The 22,045-nt window shown below is 45.0% G+C and overlaps 1 protein-coding gene across 3 annotated transcripts in view; it reads left to right on the forward strand.

The window, feature by feature from the left end:
• LOC120928006 (interferon-induced GTP-binding protein Mx2-like) overlaps window positions 1-22,045 on the forward strand; it is a 104,452-nt gene that overhangs the window by 67,588 nt on the left and 14,819 nt on the right. For all 3 annotated transcript variants that reach the window (XM_040339063.1, XM_040339064.1, XM_040339062.1), the window contains exons 9-12: window positions 2,587-2,665; window positions 4,361-4,483; window positions 9,300-9,441; window positions 14,799-14,957. In XM_040339063.1, the coding sequence (XP_040194997.1) occupies window positions 2,587-2,665; window positions 4,361-4,483; window positions 9,300-9,441; window positions 14,799-14,957 (503 nt within the window). The remainder of the gene's footprint in view (window positions 1-2,586; window positions 2,666-4,360; window positions 4,484-9,299; window positions 9,442-14,798; window positions 14,958-22,045) is intronic.

A 22,045-nucleotide genomic window follows, 5' to 3' on the forward strand; every position in this document is an offset into this window, starting at 1 on the left:
CAGGTGGCAGCAGTGGGGTCAAGTGTTCTGAGTGCCACTCCTTAGCGGCCAGTGAGAGGTTGGCAGTCTCGCTTTGCATGCTGGGGAGGGGTATAAAGGGGGCAGACGCTGTTGCCTCGAGGTTCATCTTCTTCCTCGTGTGGCGCCCACTATTGGGGTAGCCATTCCACGACACCCCCGCATATGGCCCTCCTGGCCAGGGTGTGCATGGGTAGCAGTGTTCCTGGTTCCGGGACCACGTTGACCCGAAGCAACTGATCTGCTGTGCGGACCCAGTGTTTGACTGGGTCCCCAACTTGGAGGGGTCCCGAGCTGTCCGTCCAATTGGAGGAGGCTGGACGATGAGGAGCCTGTCCGGTGGATACCAAGCACGAGGCTGGTGTTCCAGGAGGGGTCTGTCCATTCATCGGGGACTACCTGGAATCTGACAGGCTGGATGTTGGTCGCCTGTCAGTCGCTAACTTGCAAAAGAAACTACCTGAAGGAGATCCGGGTGTTGAATCTACAGAGAAAGGATTCTGGACTATAATTGTCTCCATTCTTTTGGGAGGGTCTGTGGCAGAGACTTAATCCTAAGTTTGAGTGACACCCTGGATGCCAGGCTGGTAAGAGAGGCCTGTCCAGGTGCGCTACACCCACTCGGGCTGGAGTGGCGAAGTAAACTATTGTTGGAAGCAGGACTGTTTCCCGTATGCAGTTACACCTGAATCTGCTGTCTCCTATTTGCTATCCCTTCACCTTTTAACCGTTTGATTGTTTCCGGCTGGGTAATAAAAGCACAGAAAGACATTCCCTGCACTACAACTCTCATCAAGTACCCTAGACGGCGGAGATACAGAGGTAACATGCCACCCAAAACAAACCAGCAACTCCTTCGGGGGTAGTGCTACAAATGTAACATAAAAATGCACACTTACATCGAAGAAGTGAGATAAAGCATATTCAACCAGGTTCAAGCCCAGGTCCTGACAGCTTGCTAACTGTGGGGGAGGTGCTTTGCCTGGAGGGGAAGACAGAGATCGGTGTTCCTCAGAAGATCTCCATCTTCCCCTCTGACAGAACGCGATTTGCCTTGTTTACATAGGCAGACCGCCGTTCTGTCTGCCTCGGCAACGTTTGGCGGGTCCTGGCGGACATCAGGTGCGCCGGACATGCCGATTGGCTCCCGCTTGTGCCCAGTCACATCGGGAGTGGGTCGCCGGCGACCCGTGCCCCAGACCTGGCAATCGAAATCACGTACAGATACGTTATTTTGTGCTGAAGGGCCGCCCTGCTGCAGTAAATTTAAGTGGGGCGGTCCAGAAGCGGTTAAGATGGTGTGGGGAGGTCGATTTGAGATTGCGATCTTTTAACGATTAATCGTGCGTCTCTACTTTCCAACTGAAATCTGTGCAGTTTTTCCTTTAGTTTTCATGCATGTATGGTGTGAGCGAGCCCTAAAAAAAAAACGGTAATTGGTTCCGTCGAGTACTTGAGAAAAAGTATCGGTACTCGGGCCTAAAAAATGGTTATCGGTGCATCCCTCCTGTCCACGGCGCTGATTATAAATTAGACTGAGAATGCAATCATAAAAATCTTGATACCCTAAGGCCCCGTACACACGACCGAACATGTCTGCTGAAACTGGTCCGCAGACCAGTTTCAGCGGACATGTTCGGTCGTCTGTACGTCCGACCGGACAATTTTCCGGCGGATCGGACAGGTTTCCAGCGGACAAATGTTTCTTAGGCCCCGTACACACGAGAGGATTTATCCGTGGATACGGTCCACCGGACCGTTTCCGCGGATAAATCCTCTCGAGGATTTTGATCCGATGGAGTGTACTCACCGTCGGATCGAAATCCGCGCCGAAATCCCATCGCGATGACGTGTCGCGCCGTCGCCGCGATGATGACGCGGCGACGTGCGCGACGCTGTCATATAAGGAGTTCCACGCATGCGTCGAATCATTACGACGCATGCGGGGGATTGATTCGGACGGATTGATCCGGTGAGTCTGTACAGACCAGCGGATCAATCCGTTGGGATGGATTCAAGCGGATAGATTTGAAAGCATGTCTTCAAATTTTTATCCGCTGGAAATCCATCCCAGGGGATAAATATCCGCGGAAACAGATCCGCTGGAGTGTACACACCATAGGATCTATCCGCTGGAGCCGGTCCGCGGATCAATTCCAGCGGATGGATCCTCTCGTGTGTACGGGGCCCTAGAATGCTAAGAAACATGTCCGCTGGAAGCCTGTCCGTCGGACATGTTCGGTCGTCTGTACAGACTCACCGGACATGTCCGCTCGGCCGAAAGCCCCCGCATGCGTCGAAGTGATTCGACACATGCGTGGAAGCATTGACCTTCCAGGGTCGCCGCGTCATCGTCACGGCGACGGCGCGGCCACGTCACCGCGTATCCTGTACGCGGGGATTTTGGTTCGATGGTGTGTACAACCATCAGACCAAAATCCGGCAGCGGACATGACCGATGAAAACAGTCCGTTCGTGTGTACGAGGCCTTAGAAATAAGAAAACGTTATACAATTCACACAAGATCCCCGGAGGAATTAATGCCGTATTTTGTTTTTCTTTTTTCAGCGTCCTGTTAAATGAAGGCTATGCTACAATCCCATCACTGGCAGAAAAACTGACCATTGAGCTTGTTGATCATATCAGTGTAAGTCACTTACAAACCATCATTTCAGCTGTGGCTTTATCAGTGAAAAGGAATGTTTTATTTTTTTTCTCTCAAACAATACTGTAGGTGCAAGTACTCCCCCCCCCCCCTTTCTTGTCTCAGCCCAGGGATTTCTTAATGCAGGGGCACCCCTGGGAATTGCCCAGGTGCATGGGGGCCCTATAAAAATCTTGCATTACATCATACTTGCCAACTGTCCTGGATTTGCTGGGACAGTCCAACTTTTTACAAAGCTGTCCCGGGAAGGCTGTGTCCCAGGCTGGTTCCCGGAACCTGTACTGTGCCCTTCTGCCTCCTCCATACTGTGTTCTTTGTGTTGTCTTTGATTTATGTTTTTTTTTTTTTTTATGGTTTAAAATTTTAAGATTTTATTGAAAGTACTAATAATTATGGGGCAAATCCACAAAAAACCTGCCTAACTTAACTTTCAGCAGTTAAGTTACACTGGCGGAAAATTTCTACCTAAGTGCCCGATCCACAAAGCACTTACCTAGAAATTTTCGGCTGTGTAACTTAAGTGCCTCCGTCGCAAGGCGGTCTTCTCATCCAGGGGGCGATGACAATTTAAATGAGGCGCGCTCCCGCGCCGGACGTTCTGCACATGCGTGTGACGTCATTTTTCCCGACGGGCAGCGCGCGAAATTACGTTACGTCGGGCTTTGTGGATTGCGACGGGACAATAAAGTTGCGTCGGGAAAAAAAAAAAGTTACGCGGCGAAAAATAAAATTCGAAATTTAAAAAAAATAACGGCGATCGAAAAAAAGGTATGTTTTTACAAGGTGTTACTAGTTTACACTTTGTAAAAGCATCCCTAATTTTACGCATGCAAAACGTAACTTACGCAGAAAACACAAAGCTAAAAAGCTTTGTGGATCTGCCTAAGTACTCATTTGCATACGCAAAGCGGCATTTCGACTCGAAATGCCCCCAGCGGCGGATGCGGTACTGCATCCTAAGATCCGACAGTGTAAGTCTATTACAGATGTCGGATCTTCTGCCTATCTTTGGAAAACTGATTCTGAGGATCAGTTCCAAAGATAGGCACAGGGATACGCAGGCTGAACAGCAGTTCTGCCTGCGTATCCCTTTTGAGGATTTGGCCCTATATGCTTAATTCTATTAACTATTTATTCTTTGGTGTGTAAATTGGGGCATGCTGGTAGGGGGCCCCAGAGCATTACTTTGCCCAGGGGCCCATGATGCTATTAAGTCGGCCCTGTCTTAGGCTTCATGCACACTGAAGCTGATAAACTGCAGTTTATTGGCGTTTTGGACTTTTTTTAAAAAGCCCATAAACTGAACTCTATTAGCTGGATTCAGGTATGTCGGCGTAATTTTGAGGCGGCGTAGCGTATCGCATATACGCTACGCCGCCGTAAGTCAGAGAAACACGGTAGTATAAGGAGCATCCTGAAAGCAGGAGAGAGCAGAGTGATAGAGAGAAGAGCTCATTAATCTGCTGCTTCTCCTTTCACTGTCCAGACATAAGGTGGATCTCCTGGATGGCATGAAATACAAATCCTTTGGCAGGTAAAATAGTTTCCTTATGTGTTTTTCATCAGTGTATTGACCTGTTTGCCTGGAGTTCAGCTTTAGGATATACACTAGGCTTCTGATCTAAACATAATTTTCTGTTTTGTAACTATATTTTTTATATATTTTTTTACTTTTAGCAAAGTTTACCCACTTTGGAGCATCAGATCAAAGAGAAACGCAGGAAGGCAGAAGAGAGGCTGAAAGTTATTGGCACAGGGGTCCCAGAGTCTGAAATGGAAAAAGCTTCCTGTCTCATTAATGTAAGTGCAGGTCCATAAATCCCCGACCACAAGGTGCCTGCTCAGATATTCAATTTAGCTACAAAGTGATACAGTGGAGCATAATCTGTTCCAGGAGAATGTTCGTAATCCAAAGTACTCGCATATTAACCACTTAAGCCCCGGACCAATATGCAGCCTAAAGACCCAAGGTGTTTTTACAGTTCGGGACTGCGTCGCTTTAACAGACAATTGCGCGGTCGTGCGACGTGGCTCCCAAACAAAATTGGCGTCCTTTTTTCCCCACAAATAGAGCTTTCTTTTGGTGGTATTTGATCACGTCTGCGGTTTTTAGTTTTTGCGCTATAAACAAAAATAGAGCGACAATTTTGAAAAAAAAGCAATATTTTTTACTTTTTGCTGTAATAAATATCCCCCAAAAACATATATAAAAACATTTTTTTTCCTCAGTTTAGGCCGATACGTATTCTTCTACCTATTTTTAGTAAAAAAAATCGCAATAAGCGTTTATCGATTGGTTTGCGCAAAATTTATAGTGTTTACAAAATAGGGGATAGTTTTATTGCATTTTTATTTTTTATTTTTTTTTTACTACTAATGGCGGCGATCAGCAATTTTTTTCGTGACTGCGACATGGCGGACACTTCGGACAATTTTGACACATTTTTGGGACCATTGTCATTTTCACAGCAAAAAATGCATTTAAATTGCATTCTTTATTGTGAAAATGACAGTTGCAGTTTGGGAGTTAACCACAGGTTTGGGGGTGTGGCTGTAGGAATGACGTCATCGATCGTGTCTTCCCTATAAAGGGAATGACGCGATCGATGCGCCGCCATAGTGAAGGACGGGGAAGCCGTGTTTACACACGGCTCTCCTCGTTCTTCAGCTCCGGGGAGCGATCGCGACGGAGCGGCTATAAACAAATAGCCGCGCCGTGGTCCCGGATCGCTCCCCGAGCGGACCCGACCTCCGCATGTAGCGGGGGGGGTCCCGATCGGACCCCCCACCCGCTAATAGGCGAGGACGTACCTATACGCCCATGTGCCTGTACGTGCCATATTGTGGACGTATATGTACATGGGGTGGTCCTTAAGTGGTTAAAGCGAGTTTCCCCATTGAAGTCAATGGAAACTAAAATAATTTGTTCTGCTATGACTTCAATGGCATGCAATACCGTATGCGGCCAGAGGCAGGGGGGCACTGGAGAGCCTCAGAAACAGCCGGAAAGGCCAAAAGGACAGCCTCGGAAAGGATTGGGAACGTAGTCATTCCGAACTGCGCCGATCAGCTATGCTCGGCTCCAGCTTATGCAAGCTCATATTCAGTAAAGCAGGAAGAAGAAGAACAATGAGTCGGTCTCTTCATTGACATTTGAGATGAGTTGCTCATACCTGGGGACTCTTTAGTGGAATATGGCTCACATGGAGATCGTGGTGCCCTGGTGGGTTTGATTGGCCAGTGTTTTGGTGGAGGCGGGTCTCTTGTTTGCACCAGAAACACAGTAGCTTGGTGGCCTTGAAGCTAAGTGGTTGGCATGAACATGGTGAGACCGGGCTGTCTACTCTAGGAGATGGGACCCCGTTAACCATGTGACTTTTGTAGACTAGGGGTTTCCTGATAGGCTCTTAGGCCATAACTAGTGAGCTAACGCTTGGGGTTAGGCCTCCGATGCCCTTAGCAGAAGAGCTCCTGATGTAGACCCCTAGTGCAGGATCTTTCAGCTGCTGATAAGGGGCTTTACACATGTGCGAAAACCTTTTGTACCTGCCCAAAGGAACTGCTAGGGTTCATGTAGATATTGGTCCCGTGAATGTGAGAGAGCTGCCCCAGCAGGAAATTGGGAGTGGAAGGATTCTAAAAATCTATTCTCCTGTATATCTACTACATTATGAATGAGCTACAGATCAGTGGCGGTGCGTCTATAAAGGGCGCAGGAGCACCACTCTATCGCTATAGAATGAATCTATCTATGGTCGCTGCTGACACCCCCTATTCAGGTGTCCGGCCCCTTTTTGGGCGCCAGGCACCTGAATTACATCGGCGGGGGTGGTCGCTGTTCTTTCAGCTGTGTGTTAGCAAAGCGAAGGAATTTCACTGAACCGCCTCTCAGCCAATTAGGTTGCCGTGTCTGTTACCGGTGACCTGATTGGCTGAAATGTCAGGCGCTGTGATTGGACACCTGAGAGAGGACGGAAAAAGACATGGAGGGCGTGCAGGAGACCGCCGCTGATCCGCTGCGAGACAGGTAAGTGGCGGGCAGCATCTGATGGGGCACAGTAGCAGCAATTGATGGGCACAGTAGCAGCAATTGATGGGCACACTGGCAGCATCTGATGGGGCACAGTAGCGGCAATTGATGGGGCACACTGGCGGCAATTGATGGGGCACACTGGCAGCAATTGATGGGGCACACTGGCAGCAATTGATGGGCACAGTGATGGCAATTTATGGGTACAGAGGCTGTCGGATTATCCGACAACATCCTGTCATCACACAATTCCCGTCGGATTATCCGATCGTGTGGTGTGTACAGGCCCTAAAGGGGTTGTAAAGGTACAATTTATTTCCCTAAATAGCTTCCTTTACCTTAGTGCAGTCCTCCTTCACTTACCTCATCCTTCCATTTTGCTTTAAAGCCTAGGTTCACACTGCTGCGAATTCAAAATCGCGGTAAAATGCGCGATTTTCCTGCGATTTTGCGGCTGCGATTCTGCCGCGATTTTGCCGCGATGTAAATCGCGGCCCGAAATCGCAAAAAGTAGTACAGGAACTACTTTTTGAAATCGCAGATGCGGCGTCGCACTGATTAGGACAGTGCCATTGCCGACAATTGCCGCCGATTTGAGATGCGATTTGACATGTCAAATCGCATCTCAAATCGTTCCAAATCGTACCCAGTGTGAACCAGGGCTAAATGTCCTTATTTCTTCTGAGAAATCCTCACTTCCTGTTCTTCTGTCTGTAACTCCACACAGTAATGCAAGGCTTTCTCCCTGGTGTGGAGTGTCGTGCTCGCCCCCTCCCTTGGACTACTGGAGAGTTCTGACTCTCCTGTAGTCCAAGGGAGGGGGCAAGCACAACACTCCACACCAGGGAGAAAGCCTCGCATTACTGTGTGTATTTACATGACAGGAAGCTATTTAGGAAAACAAAATTGTACCATTACAACCCCTTTAAGGACCTGACCTTAAAAATGTTGAATGAGAACAAATTCCCACAGACAGACTTTGAAATCTTGTGGAAAGCCTTTCCAGAAGAGTGCAACAATGGGGGGCCAACTCTATGTTAATGCCAATGGTTTTGGAATGGGATGTCCAACAATCTAATATAGGTGTAACAGACAGGTGTCCACAGACATTAAATGGGGAAAGTGAAGGGCGACCCCAGTTTAACCACTTAAGGACCGCCTCCTGCACATATACGTCGGCAGAATGGCACGGCTGGGCACATCCACGTACAGGTACGTCCTGTACTAGTACCCAGCCGTGGGTCGCTCCCGCGACCCGCTCCGAAGCTCCGTGACCGGGACCGCGGGTCCCGCGGACCCGATCGCCGCTGGAGTGCGGCGATCGGTCCCCGGAGCTGAAGAACGGGGAGAGCTGTGTGTAAACACGGCTTCCCCATTCTTCACTGTGGCGGCTGCATCGATCGTGTGATCCCTTTTATTGGGGGACACGATCGATGACGTCAGACCTACAGCCACACCCCCCTACAGTTAAACACACACTAGGTGAAACGAAACTCCTAAAATGACAATGGTCCCAAAAATGTGTCAAAATTGTCCAAAGTGTCCGCCATAATGTCGCAGTCACGAAAAAAATCGCTGATCACCGCCATAAGTAGTAAAATTTTTTTTTTATAAAAATGCAATAAAACTATCCCCTATTTTGTAAACGCTATAAATTTTGCGCAAACCAACCGATAAACGCTTATTGTGATTTTTTTTTTACCAGAAATATGTAGAAGAATACGTATCGGCCTAAACTGAGGAAAAAAATGTTTTTTTATATATTTTTGGGGGATATTTATTATAGCAAAAAGTAAAAAATATTGCATTTTTTTCAAAATTGTCGCTCTATTTTTGTTTATAGCGCAAAAAATAAAAACCGCAGAGGTGATCAAAAAAGGACGCCAATTTTGTTTGGGAGCCACGTCGCACGATCGCGCAATTGTCTGTTAAAGCGACGCAGTGCCGAATTGTAAAAACCCCTTGGGTCATTTAGCAGCATATTGGTCCGGTCCTTAAGTGGTTAAACTCTATATGAGGGTCCTGCGACTTGTTAGCTCCACCTCCGCTCTCCTGTATATACAGTGGAACCTCGGATTGCGAGTAACGCGGTAAACGAGCGTTTCGCAATACAAGCACTGTATTTTGTAAAATCCTAACACGGTTTGCGAGTGTTGTCTCGCAAAATGAGCAGGATTCAGGCCAAAGTGGCGTGCAGTACCACGTTTGGCCTGAGGTGGGGGGGGGGGCCGAGCCGAACAGTGCCGATCGTAACTGTTCGGAAAGACTCAGAAATACTATCTTCCAGAGCCTTTCTGAGGTTTGCCGAGGTCAGCCGAGCTGTCCTCGGGCCGTTCCGTCTGTTTCCGAGGCTCTCCTGTGCCCCCCCCCGTCTCTGTCCGCATGCGGTATTGCATGCCATTGAAGTCAACTAATTATTTTAGTTTCCATTGACTTCTATGGGGAAACTCGCTTTGATATGCGAGTGCTTTGGATTACAAGCATTCTCCTGGAACGGATTATGCCCGTAATCCGAGGTTCCACTGTATTATATTAGAACAATGTCAGTTCTATTTGATATGTTTCTATCTATCCTTTCTCTAACAGAAAATTAAACACTTTGGAGACGAACTTGAAAAAGCCGTTCATGGGGAGGAGGACGTCAGCAAAGGAAGTTTAAAGCTTTTCACCAGCATGCGAAGGCTCTTCAATTCCTGGGAGAGAAGTCTCAAAGACTCAGCTGACAATTGTAAGCGCAAAAAAACAACATTATTTCAACAAACTTTTATTTTCTATTGTTATTGTTGGTCTGAAAATGATTTTTGATAGCATTTATGCTTACAGGTTTATACATTACAGACTTGTGTGTCAGATAGTACAGTCAGCATTCTAGCAGGACACCTATTGCAAGCCATTCATTTAGAGCCACCTATCAGTATATTATCAAAGCCTATTCTATAATAATATATAGTATAATATATAAAATGGTATAAAAGCAATAGACATGTGCACTGCTGAAAAATGTGTTAGTTTTCGTTATATTCGTTTTTTTGCATTTTTCGGGAATTCTGAAATTCTAAAGAAATTTTCAATTCTGAATTTTCGAATTTCGGATTTCCTTAATCTCCCATTTTGGAATTTTGAAATTACAAATTTTGGAATTTCGTATTTTCAGAATTTCGAATGTTCAGAATTTCCTAATTTCGAATTTCCGAAATTTAAAAATTACAAAATTACAATTTCCAAAATGTCTGAAATATGGAAATTTTTTAATTTTCAAAATTACAAGTTTCCAAAAATTCGGAAATTCAAAATTTTGGAATTCGGGAATTCTGAAATTAGAACATTTGAAATTTTCGGAAATTCGAGAATTTTCGAATTTTTCAATTCTGAATTTTCGAATTTCTGATTTCCTAATCTCCCATTTTGGAATTTTGAATTTTCGAATTTCAAATTTTCGAATTTTTAGAATTTCCTAATTTCGAACTTCAAAAAATGTAAAAATTACGAAATTTCAATTTCCAAAATTTTGAATTTTCGAAATTCCAAGTTTCCAAAAATTTGTAAATTTTGCAATTCAGGAATTCTGAAATTAGAAAATTCTGAATTTCGGAAATTTGAGAATTCGTAAATTTTCAGATTTTCGAATTTTTCAATTCTGAATTTTCGAATTTCTGATTTCCTAATCTCCCATTTTGGAATTCTGAATTTTAGAAATTTCAAATTTTGGAATTTCAAATTTTGGAATTTCGAATTTTGGAATTTTCGAAATGTAAAAATTACGAAATTCCAATTTCCAAAATTTCGAATTTTTTAATTTTCAAAATTCCAAGGGCCAGATTCACAAAAGAGATACCACGGCGTATCTCTGAGATATGATTGTCGTATCAATGCGCCTGATTCATAGAATCAGGTTACGCATAGATAGCCCTAAGATCTGACAGGTGTAAGTGACTTACACCGTCAGATCTTAGGCTGCAAATCTAGGCCGGCCGCTAGGTGGCGATTCCATTGTGGTCGGCGTAGAATATGCAAATGACTAGTTACGCCGATTCACGAACGTCCGCTTTGCCCGTCGTTTCCATAGAGATACATCACGTAAAACTAAGCATGTCCTCTAGGTGGCCTAACCAATGTTAAGTATGGTCATTCCCGCATCAAATTTTTTAATTTCACGTCGTTTGCGCAAGTCGTCCGTGAATGGCGCTGGACACCATTTACGTTAACGTCGAAACCAATGATGTCCTTGTGACGTCATTTAGCGCAATGCACATCAGGAAATTTTAGGGACGGAGCATGCGCAGTACACGTTCGGTGCGGGAACGCGCCTAATTTAAATGGTCCCCGCCCCATTTGAATAAGGCGGGCTTGCGCTGGGCGGATTTACGCTACGCCGCTGCAAGTTTACAGGTAAGTGCTTTGTGAATCAAGCACTTACGCTGTAAACTTGCGGCGGTGTAACGTAAATGGGATACGTTACGCCGCCGCAGCGTAACGTATTTCTATGTGAATCTGGGCCCAAGTTTCCAAAAATTCGTAAATTCGAAATTTTGGAAATTCAAAATTTTGGAAATTCAAAATTTTGGAAATTCGAAGATTCAAAAATTCTAAATTGAGGAATTCAAAATTTTGAAAATTCAAAATATAGGAAATTAGAAACTTCGAAAATTAGAAATTTTGGAATTCGAAGATTTGGTAATTAGAAATTTCGTAAATTGAAAAATTCGGAAATTTTGGAATAAGCGAATTTGTCAAAATTCGTTAAACAAATTCAGTACTAAATGAATTGCACATGTCTGAAAAGCAACCAAACTGTTGAAACAGAGTGTAGGTTCCTTGTGCTGCCTGTGTTAGCCAACTGATTCCTGTAGAACCCCTTGGATCCTTATCCTAGGCTGTACCTCAAATTCTTAAAAAAAAATTGCCACTGACTTGACATGCGATTTGACATGTCAAATCGCACCAGTGAGAACGAGGGCTGAAGGCTGTGTTGTATGGTGACTGGACTAATCAAGTTGGTTACTCCCTCCTAATTTTGCTCAGCAGTAGACTGTTGACTTGAGGAGGGGTTTCTTAGGAAGTGGGACATTGCTGTTGTGACTCCAACCATTTCTTAGCCATAGCAGGGGATGGCTTGGGGACTCCTGTGGGATCAGTTCAACTCAAACTACACTTTTCCACTTCTAAGGCCCCTGCCTCATCCGTCCCACAGAATCAAAATGGAGGGATCTTTAGTGCTACTTATGGCACCGAACAGGGTCCCCCAACAGCCTACCTGGTGGGGGGGAGCAGCACAGTGGGGGATCAGAAGTAGGCAGAACAAGGAGGGGGATCGGTGCGGGGGAAGCGATTACAGGCACGATGCCCTATGTCTGTGTCTCTCCCTGCAGCAGCTGAAAGCCAGCATAGGATGCATTAAAGTGAAAAAACACAAAGCTTTACAACCCCTTTAAGGACCGAGCCTCTTTCTGAGATTTGTTGTTTACAAGTTAAAAACATTTTTTTTGCTAGAAAAATACTCCCCAAACATTAAACATTTTTTTCTTACACCCTAGAGAATAAAATGGCGGTCGTTGCAAAACTTTATGTCACACCGTATTTGCGCAGCGGATGGGGCGCGTTTAAAAAAAAAAAAAATCTTATTTATTTTACCTTTTTATTTTTTACACTGTTCTTTTAAAAAAAAAATTGTGTCACTTTTATTCCTATTACAAGGAATGTAAACATCCCTTGTAATGGAAAAAAAGCATGACAGGTCCTCTTAAATATGAGATCCGGGGTCAAAAAGACCTCACATCTCATATTTACACTAAAATGCAATAAAATAAAAAAAAGAGCTATGGGCGGAAGTGACTTTTAATGTCGCTTCTGCCCTGCTATGGTATGGAGACAGGTGGGGGCCATCTTCCCCTCATTCGTCTCCATACCCAGCCACAGGAAGGACCTGATCGCCTCCGCCGCTGCCGACAGCTACGGTAAGGGGGGGCCTCTCCCGCCGCCGATAGCGGGGATCTTGCGGCGAATCTGCCGCAGAGACCACCATTATCGGAAACCGGACCCCCCGGTGAAGACGAGGATACCTGGGTTATGGTATATATGGCGTGCGGTGGTCCGGAAGTGGTTAACAGACCCTTTTTTGGGGGAGAGAGTGGTAGGGCCATTACTGCTGTCAATCAAATCCTGTGACACAAGAGCAGGGGGCGGGGCCGAGTCTTGCTGTCTGTGTCTATGGACGCAGCAGCGGGAATCATGAGCGGGCCCGCACCGGTGTCCCCAGGGAAACTGGCTATCCATGGGGGCACCCGATAAAGAGGAGGAGCCAGGAGCGCCGCCAGGGGACCACAGAAGAAGAGGATAAGGGCTGCTCTGTGCAAACCCCTTGCACAGAGCAGTTAAGTATGACATGTTTGCTATTTAAAAAAAATAACCTTTACAATAATTTTAACCACTTCAGCCCCGGACTATTTGGCTGCCAAATGACCGAGCCACTTTTTGCAATTTAGCACTGCGTTGCTTTAACTGACAATTGCACGGTCGTGCGACGTGGCTTCCAAACAAAATTTACGTCTTTTTTTCCCCACAAATAGAGCTTCTTCTGGTGATATTTGATCACCTCTGCGGTTTTAATTTTTTGCGCTATAACAAAAAAAAATATATTTTGTACTTTTTGCTATAATATATATCCCCATTTTTTTTTTAAAAAAAGCGAATTATTTCCCAGTTTAGGCCGATACATATTCTTCTACATATTTTTGGTATATTGATTGGTTTGCGCAAAAGTTATAGCGTCTATAAAATAGGGGATAGTTTTATGGAATTTTTATTATAATTTTGTTTTTACTAGTTATGGCGGCGATCTGCGATTTTTATCGTGACTGCGACATTATGGCGGACACTTTTGGGACCATTCACATTTATACAGCGATCAATGCTATAAAAATGCACTGATTACTGTGTAAATGACACTGGCAGTGAAGTTGTTAACCAGTAGGGTTAAGTGTGTCCTAGGGAGTGATTCTAACTGTTAGGGGGCGTGGCTACACGTGACACGTCACTGATTCACTGCGTTGCTTTAACTGACAATTGCACGGTCGTGCGACGTGGCTCCCAAACAAAATTGGCGTCCTTTTTTCCCCACAAATAGAGCTTTCTTTTGGTGGTATTTAATCACCTCTGCGGTTTTTATTTTTTGCGCTATAAACAAAAACAGAGCGACAATTTTGAAAAAAAAGTTAATTTTGTAATAAATATCCCCCAAAAATATATAAAAAAACATTTTTTTTCCTCAGTTTAGGCCGATACGTATTCTTCTACATATTTTCCGTAAAAAAAATCGCAATAAGCGTTTATTGATTGATTTGTGCAAAAGTTATAGCGTTTACAAAATAGGGGGTATTTTTATGGCATTTTTATTAATATTTTTTTTTACTAGTAATGGCGGCGATCAGCGATTTTTTTTCGGTACTGCGACATTATGGCGGTCACTTCGGATACTTTTGACACATTTTTGGGACCATTAGCATTTTTATAGCGATCAGTGCTATAAAAATGCATTGGATTACTATAAAAATGCCACTGGCAGTGAAGGGGTTAACACTAGGGGGCGGGGAAGGGGTTAAGTATGTTCCCTGGGTGTGTTCTAACTGTAGGGGGGTGGCCTCACTAGGGGAAATGACTGATCTTCTGTTCATACATTGTATGAACAGAAGATCAGCATTTCTCTCCCTGACAGGACCAGGAGCTGTGTGTTTACACAGACAGCTCCCGGTCCCCGCTCTGTAACGAGCGATCGCGTGTGCCTGGCGGCGATCGCGCCCGCCGGGCATGTGCACGGGAGTCGGGGGCGAGCAAGAAGCGACGCCTGCGCGAGAGCCTACGTATAGCTATGGGCTCTCTCGCAGGGGAGCCGACCTGCCGCCCTATAACTGCGGCGGCTGGTCGGCAAGCAGTTAAAAAAAAAGATACAATCATTTGACACTGTGGTTACCTTAGAAATATTTTACCGCATGTAATACATATTATTCACATTAATAATTTAAACTCTTTTTCAATGATTTTTAAGTGAGATTAAGAGAAGAAAAATGTTCACCTGTACTTGGTTTTCAGATGCTGAGGACCTAAGAGATGACATAAAGATCTATGAGGAGCAGCACCGAGGCCGAGAGATGACGGGCTTTGTAAATTTCAGAACGTTTGAAAATATTGCCAAGAAGCAAATCCAGACATACGAAGATCCGGCGATTGTGAAGCTGAATGAAATAACCGGTAGGAAGGAACACAGTCCTGTTTACTGGTGGGAAAGAGACCTTTGATCTCACAATAAATGTGTTACTTGGTGAAGTAGGAAATTAATCCCTTTTCTCAAAAACCTTTCCTTCAGAAGACCATTTCACAGTAGTGTTCCTGGTACAAAAGATAAGAGAAAAATTTAAAAAGCACATATAAAAAATACATGATAAGAAGTGAGCCCCTGTGCGTCAACGCGTTTCGCCGTTAAGCTTCGTCAGGACACATTCAGAGATCGTTTGAAAAGAAAACAGGTCTCACTGTCCATAGAATTTAGAGTATCCTATACAAAGGTATATCAGATATTCTGGGTATTCGGGGAGCCAGCTATTAGCTCAGGCAATCCCTATAGCAAACTATGGTTTCCTGTTGTTGATGTGTTCTCCTTATAGAGGAAAAAGAGGATAAGAAAAATACTCTTCTGTTTCCATGTGTTGCTTCCTTACTAGCTGGATGAGCGAGATGTCAGTCCCTTTCTGGTGAGTGCACCCGGAAAGTATTCACAGCGCTTCACTTTTTCCACATTTTGTTATGTTACAGCATTATTCCAAAATTGATTCATTAAAAAATTAAATTCATTATTTTCCTCAAAATTCTTCAAACAAAACAATACCCCTTAACCACTTAAGCCCCGGACCAATATGCTGGCTAAAGACCCAAGGGGTTTTTACAGTTCGGGACTGCGTCGCTTTAACAGACAATTGCGCGGTCGTGCGACATGGCTCCCAAACAAAATTGGCGTCCTTTTTTCCCCACAAATAGAGCTTTCTTTTGGTGGTATTTGATCACCTCTGCGGTTTTTATTTTTTGCGCTATAAACAAAAATAGAGCGACAATTTAAAAAAAAAATGCAATATTTTTTACTTTTTGCTGTAATAAATATCCCCCAAAAACATATATAAATGTTTTTTCCCCTCAGTTTAGGCCGATACGTATTCTTCTACCTATTTTCGGTAAAAAAAATCGCAATAATCGCTTATCGGTTGGTTTGCGCAAAATTTATCGCGTTTACAAAATAGGGGATAGTTTTTTTGCATTTTTATTTACTAGTTATTTACTAGTAATGGCGGCGATCAGCGATTTTTTTCGTGACTGCGACATTATGGCGGACACTTCGGACAATTTTGACACATTTTTGGGACCATTGTCATTTTCACAGCAAAAAATGCATTTAAATTGCATTCTTTATTGTGAAAATGACAGTTGCAGTTTGGAAGTTAAACACAGGGGGCGCTGTAACATTTAGGGATCACTGTGTATGTGTTTACTAGTGTAGGGGGGTGTGGCTGTAGGACTGACACCATCGATCGAGTCTTCCCTATAAAAGGGATCACTCGATCGATGCAGCCGCCACAGTGAAGCACGGGGAAGCCGTGTTTATACACGGCTCTCCCCGTTCTTCAGCTCCGGGGAGCGATCGCGACGGAGCGGCTATAAACAAATAGCCGCGCCGTCGTCCCGGATCGCTCCCCGAGCGGACCCGACCTCCGCATGTACCGGGGGGGGGGGTCCCGATCGGACCCCCCACCCACGTCTAGGCAGGCACGTACAGGTACGTTGATGTGCCTGTCCGTGCCATTCTGCCGACATAAATGTACATGAGGAGGTCGGGAAGTGGTTAATGACAACGTGAAAGGAGTTTGTTTGAAATCTTTGCAAGTTTATTAAAAAAAAAAGTATTCACAGCCTTTGCCATGACACTTAGGCCGCGTACACACGACCGGTCAAAACCGATGAGAATGGACCGAGGTTCAGTTTCATCAGTCCAAACTGACCGTGTGTACGGCCCATCAGTCTTTTGTCCTTCGGACCAAAATTTTAAAACATGCTTTAAAATCGAAACGATGGACCGCTGACCGATTGCGCCAAACCGATGGTTAGTACAGAAAGCATCGGTTCAAAACCCGCGCATGCTCAGAATCAAGTCGACGCATGCTTGGAAGCATTGAACTTCGTTTTATTCAGCACATCGTGTGTTTTAAGTCACCGCATCCTGACCCGATCGATTTTTGGAATGATGGTGTGTACACACATCAGACCATCAGGCCACGTCAGCGGTGAACCGATGAAAGCGGTCCGTCGGACCATTCTCATCGGATGAACCGGTCGTGTGTACAGGAGCTCAGGTGCATCATGTTTCCACTGATCATCCTTGAGATGTTTCTACAACTTGATTGGAGTCCATCTGTGGCACATTCAGTTGATTGGACATGATTTGGAGAGGCACACACCTGTCTATATAAAGGTCCCACAGTTATCAGTGCATGTCAGAGCACAAACCAAGCTATGAATTCCAAGGAATTGTCTGTAGACCTCCCAGACATTTTTGGAGGCACAGATCTGGGGAAAGGGTACAGAAACATTTTTGCCGCATTGCAGGTCCCAATGAGCACAGTGACCTCCATCATCTGTAAATGGAAGAAGTCTGGAAACACCAGGACTCTTCTTAGAGCGTCAGCCCAGCCAAAGTGAGCAATCGGGAGAGAAGGGCCTTAGTCAAGTAGGTGACCAAGAACCCGATGGTGACTCTGAGAGAGCTCCAGTGTTTCTCTGTGGAGAGAGGAGAACCTCTCAAAAGAACAACCATCTCTGCAGCTCCCCACCAATCAGGCCTGTATGGTAGAGTGGCCAGACGGAAGCCACTCCTCAGTAAAAGTCATGTGATACCCTGTCTGGAGTTTGCCAAAAGGCACCTAAAGCACTCTCAGTCCATGAGAAACAAAATTCTCTGGTCTGATGAAACAAATATTAAACTCTTTGGCCTGAATGACCAGCATCATGTCTGGAGGAAACCAGGCACCGCTCATCACCTGGCCAATACCATCTGTAACGGTCACCACCGTTTATGACCTTCCATCCCATCCACGACAGCTCATCTGACACTCCAACCGTCCAACAGACATCAGACATCCCAGAATAATGAGACTTGCTCCATTACTGGTTTCAAAATGAAGACAACTTTAATGGTTTCTTCTCAGCTTATAGTACAAGGCATGGAAGTATTCAAAGGAACAATGAAATCTCCACCCCCCTAATCACACACTAAGGCTAATTACTAAACATTCCTTCATTAACAGCATAACAAACAAAACACCATCACACAGTGATCTCCTTCCAATCCACATCCCCAGACAGACGCTCTGTCTCCGACAAGTACATTCCACACATAAACAGTATTTAGCATACATAATTAGAGGTCTGGGAGCAGACCTGGATTAACACCTTTACACAAGGACAATAGAATGTCTTCCAGGCCCTGACTCAATTAGCATGTCACTAGTCAGGGCTAATCATAGAAATGAGTCATAGAATATTCTTTGCAGGCATTAAGGAATATACTGTAAATCACTGTCCACGCCAAAACAATCCAACATGTGTACCCCATCTCCTGGCTCAATCTGTGCCCAAAAGTGACTCCTGTTACACCATCCCTACAGTGAAGCATGGTGGTGGCAGCATCATGCTTTGGGGATGTTATTCAGAGGCAGGAACTGTGAGACTAGTCGGGATCGAGGGAAAGATGAATGCAGCAATGTACAGAGACATCCTTGATGAAAACTTCCTCCAGAGCGCTCTGGACCTCAGACTGGGGAGAAGGTTCCTCTTCCAGCAGGACAACGACCCTAAGCACACAGCCGAGAGAACAAAGGAGTGTCTACAGGACAACCCTGTGAATGTTCTTGAGTGGCCCAGCCAGAGCCCAGACTTGAACCCGATTGAACATCTCTGGAGAGATCTTAAAATGGTTGAACACTGACGCTCCCCATCCAACCTGATGGAGCTTGAGAGTTCCTGCAAAGAAGAATGAGAGAAACTGCCCAAAAATAGGTGCGCCGAGCTTGTAGCCTCATACTCAGAAGGACTTGAGGCTGCAATTGGCTTCAACAAAGTATTGAGCAAAGGCTGTGAAAACTTATGTACATGGGATTTTTTTTTTGTTTTTTATTTTTAATAAATTTGCAAAGATTTCAAACAAACTTCTTTCACGTTGTCATTATGGGGTATTGTTTGTGGAATTTTGAGGAAAATAATGGCCCGGATTCAGGTAGATTTTCCCCTTATTTGCGGAGGCGCAGGGCAGCGTTTTTGCCCTGCGCCCCCGCAAATTTACTGCGCTACCCGCGATTCACGGAGCAGTAGCTCCGTAAATTGCGTGTGCGCTGTGTAAACTTGCCCTGCGTAAGGGCGCCTAATGTAAATGATCCCGTAGGGGGCGGGAATCATTTAAATTAGGCGCGCTCCCGCGCCGAGCGTAGAGCGCATGCTCCGTCGGGAAACTTTCCCGACGTGCATTGCGGCAAATGACGTCGCAAGGACGTCATTTGCTTCAAAGTGAACGTGAATGGCGTCCAGCGCCATTCACGAATCACTTACGCAAATTAGGTAAAATTCGAACGTCGCGACGCGGGAACGACGGGTATACTTTAGCATTGGCTGCCCCTGCTATTAGAAGGGGCAGCCTTACGCTAAACACGCCGTACGGAAACAACGTAAATTGCGTACGCAGGGCTCACGCAACATTGTGAATCGGTGTTAGTATGCAATTTGCATACTATACACTGAGCACAATGGGAGCGCCCCCTATCGGTCATCGCTAGAATGCAGCCTAAGATATGCGTGGCATAAGAGCCTTATGCCACGCAGATTTTAGGCTGCAGTCGGCGTTACGATGTTCCTGAATCAGGAGCATTCGCTACACCGGAGCAAGTAAGCAATTGCGCTGTGTAACCTATGGTTACACAGGCGCAATTGCTACTTGAATCCGGGCCAATGAATTGAATCCATTTTGGAATAATGCCGTAACATAAGAAAATGTGGAAAAAGGGAAGCTTTCCAGATGCACTGTACATTCTTACAGCATTTCTGTCAACAAGGAGCAACGGCTTTCTCATTCAGCCAGCAAGGGATTAACCCATGGAGGTAGGTGAAAATATTTTCTCCAATTTTTAGATCCTGTTGCTGGGAATTCTAGTGGCCATAATGCATTATGACCACTAGATGGAGCTGATGATCAAAGAAATACATATATTATTATTATAGGGATTATTTGTAATGGCTGTACAAAAGCTGATGCATTCGCCCAATGATTTTTTTTTTTAATTAATAAATCCTTTAATCACTTGATCTCCAACAGATTTACCCCTCTTCATGACCAGGCTATTTTTTTTGCTAAACAGCACTTTGTTACTTTAACCACTTAAGACCCGGACCTTTATGCAGGTAAAGGACCTGGCCAGTTTTTGCGATTCGGCACTGCGTCGCTTTAACTTACAATTGCGCGGTCGTGCGATGTGGCTCCTGAACAAAATTGGGGTCTTTTTTTTACCACAAATAGAGCTTTCTTTTGGTGGTATTTGATCACGTCTGCGGTTTTTATTTTTTGCGCTATAAACAAAAATATAGCTTCAATTTTTAAAAAAAATCTATATTTTTTTACTTTTTGCTGTAATAAATATCCCCCAAAAATATATACAAAAAAAAGTTTTTTTTCCTCAGTTTAGGCCGATACGTATTCTTCTACATATTTTTGGTAAAATGGCGGCAATCAGCAATTTTTTTCGTGACTGCGACATTATGGCGGACACATCGGACAATTTTGACAAATTTTTGGGACCATTGTCATTTTCACAGCAAAAAAAATGCTATAAAAATGCACTGATAACTGTGAAAATGACAATTGCAGTTTGGGAGTTAACCACTAGGGGGCGCTGTAGGGGTTATGTGTGACCTCATATGTTTTTCTAACTGAAGGGGGGTGGGGCTGGACGTGTGACGTCATTGATCGTGTTTCCCTATATCAGGGAACACAAGATCAATGAAGCTGCCACTGTGAAGAACGGGGAAGCTGTGTTTACAAACAGCTCTCCCTGTTCGGGGGCAACGTGGATGGCCAGGAATGTACCCCATGGCCATCCACATGTTAAAAAATATTCACAATAGATGCCAATCAGTGCCCACAAATGGGCACTGACTGGCAACATGGGCACTGACTGGCAAAAAATATAAAACAAGTGTTGCCCAGCAATGCCACCATCAGTATCATCAGTGCCACCCCTCAGTGTCCATCAGTGCCATCTCTCAGTGCCCATCATTGCCCACCAGTGCCCCTCTGTGCCACCTATCAGTGCTGCCTATGAGTGCCCATTAGTGCCGCCTATGAGTGCCCATCAGTGCCGCCTATGAATGCCCATCAGTGGCGCATACCAGCGCCGCCTATCAGTGCCGCATATCAGTGACCATCATCATTGCCCATCAGTGCCACCTCATTGGTGCCCATCAGTACAGCCATATAAGTGCCCGTAATTGAAGAAGAAAACGTACTTATTTAGCCTATGTATAGGGGCGGGACCAGGAGTGGGGCTGAAGGGGGCCCCGTCAGGTAGGCTGTATGGGGCACCATGATTTCTATCAGCGGCCCTGGTTCTCAGAGCCCCATAATCAGAGAGCTGGAGGCTCTCCGTCACCGGCTCTCTGCTCACTGGAGTGCTGGGCTGTGGAGGGGGTGAGAGCGACTCGCTGAGAGGCTGAGCCTGGTACCGATCCAGGCACGTGGGAAAATCCTGACCATATTGTCGTCACCTTGCCCGAGCCTGGACCGGCTCTGTGACATCAGCCGACAACAGGCTTCGGCCCGCTGTCTGCTAAAAAGGGCTCACAGGACTGCAGAACAAGCTTTGGCTACACTTCTCCTTTAATAAAACTAAAGCATCGACAACAGGAATGAAGAGACCCTGCCACTTTCATTAACTGGTTAAGACCCGGACCATTATGCAGATTAAGGACCTTGCTCCTTTTTGCGATTCGGCACTGCGTCGCTTTAACTGACAATTGCGCGGTCGTGCGACGTGGTTCCCAAACAAATTTGGTGTCCTTTTTTCCCCACAAATAGAGCTTTCTTTTGATGGTGTTTGATCACCTCTGCGTTTTTTATTTTTTGCACTATATACAAAAATAGAGCGACAATTTAAAAAAAAATTCAATATTTTTTGCTATAATAAATATCCCCAAAAAATATATAAAAAAAAAATTTCCTCAGTTTAGGCCGATACGTATTCTTCTACATATTT

Source organism: Rana temporaria, chromosome 2, assembly GCF_905171775.1.
Source record: "Rana temporaria chromosome 2, aRanTem1.1, whole genome shotgun sequence".
Classification (NCBI taxonomy): domain Eukaryota; kingdom Metazoa; phylum Chordata; class Amphibia; order Anura; family Ranidae; genus Rana; species Rana temporaria.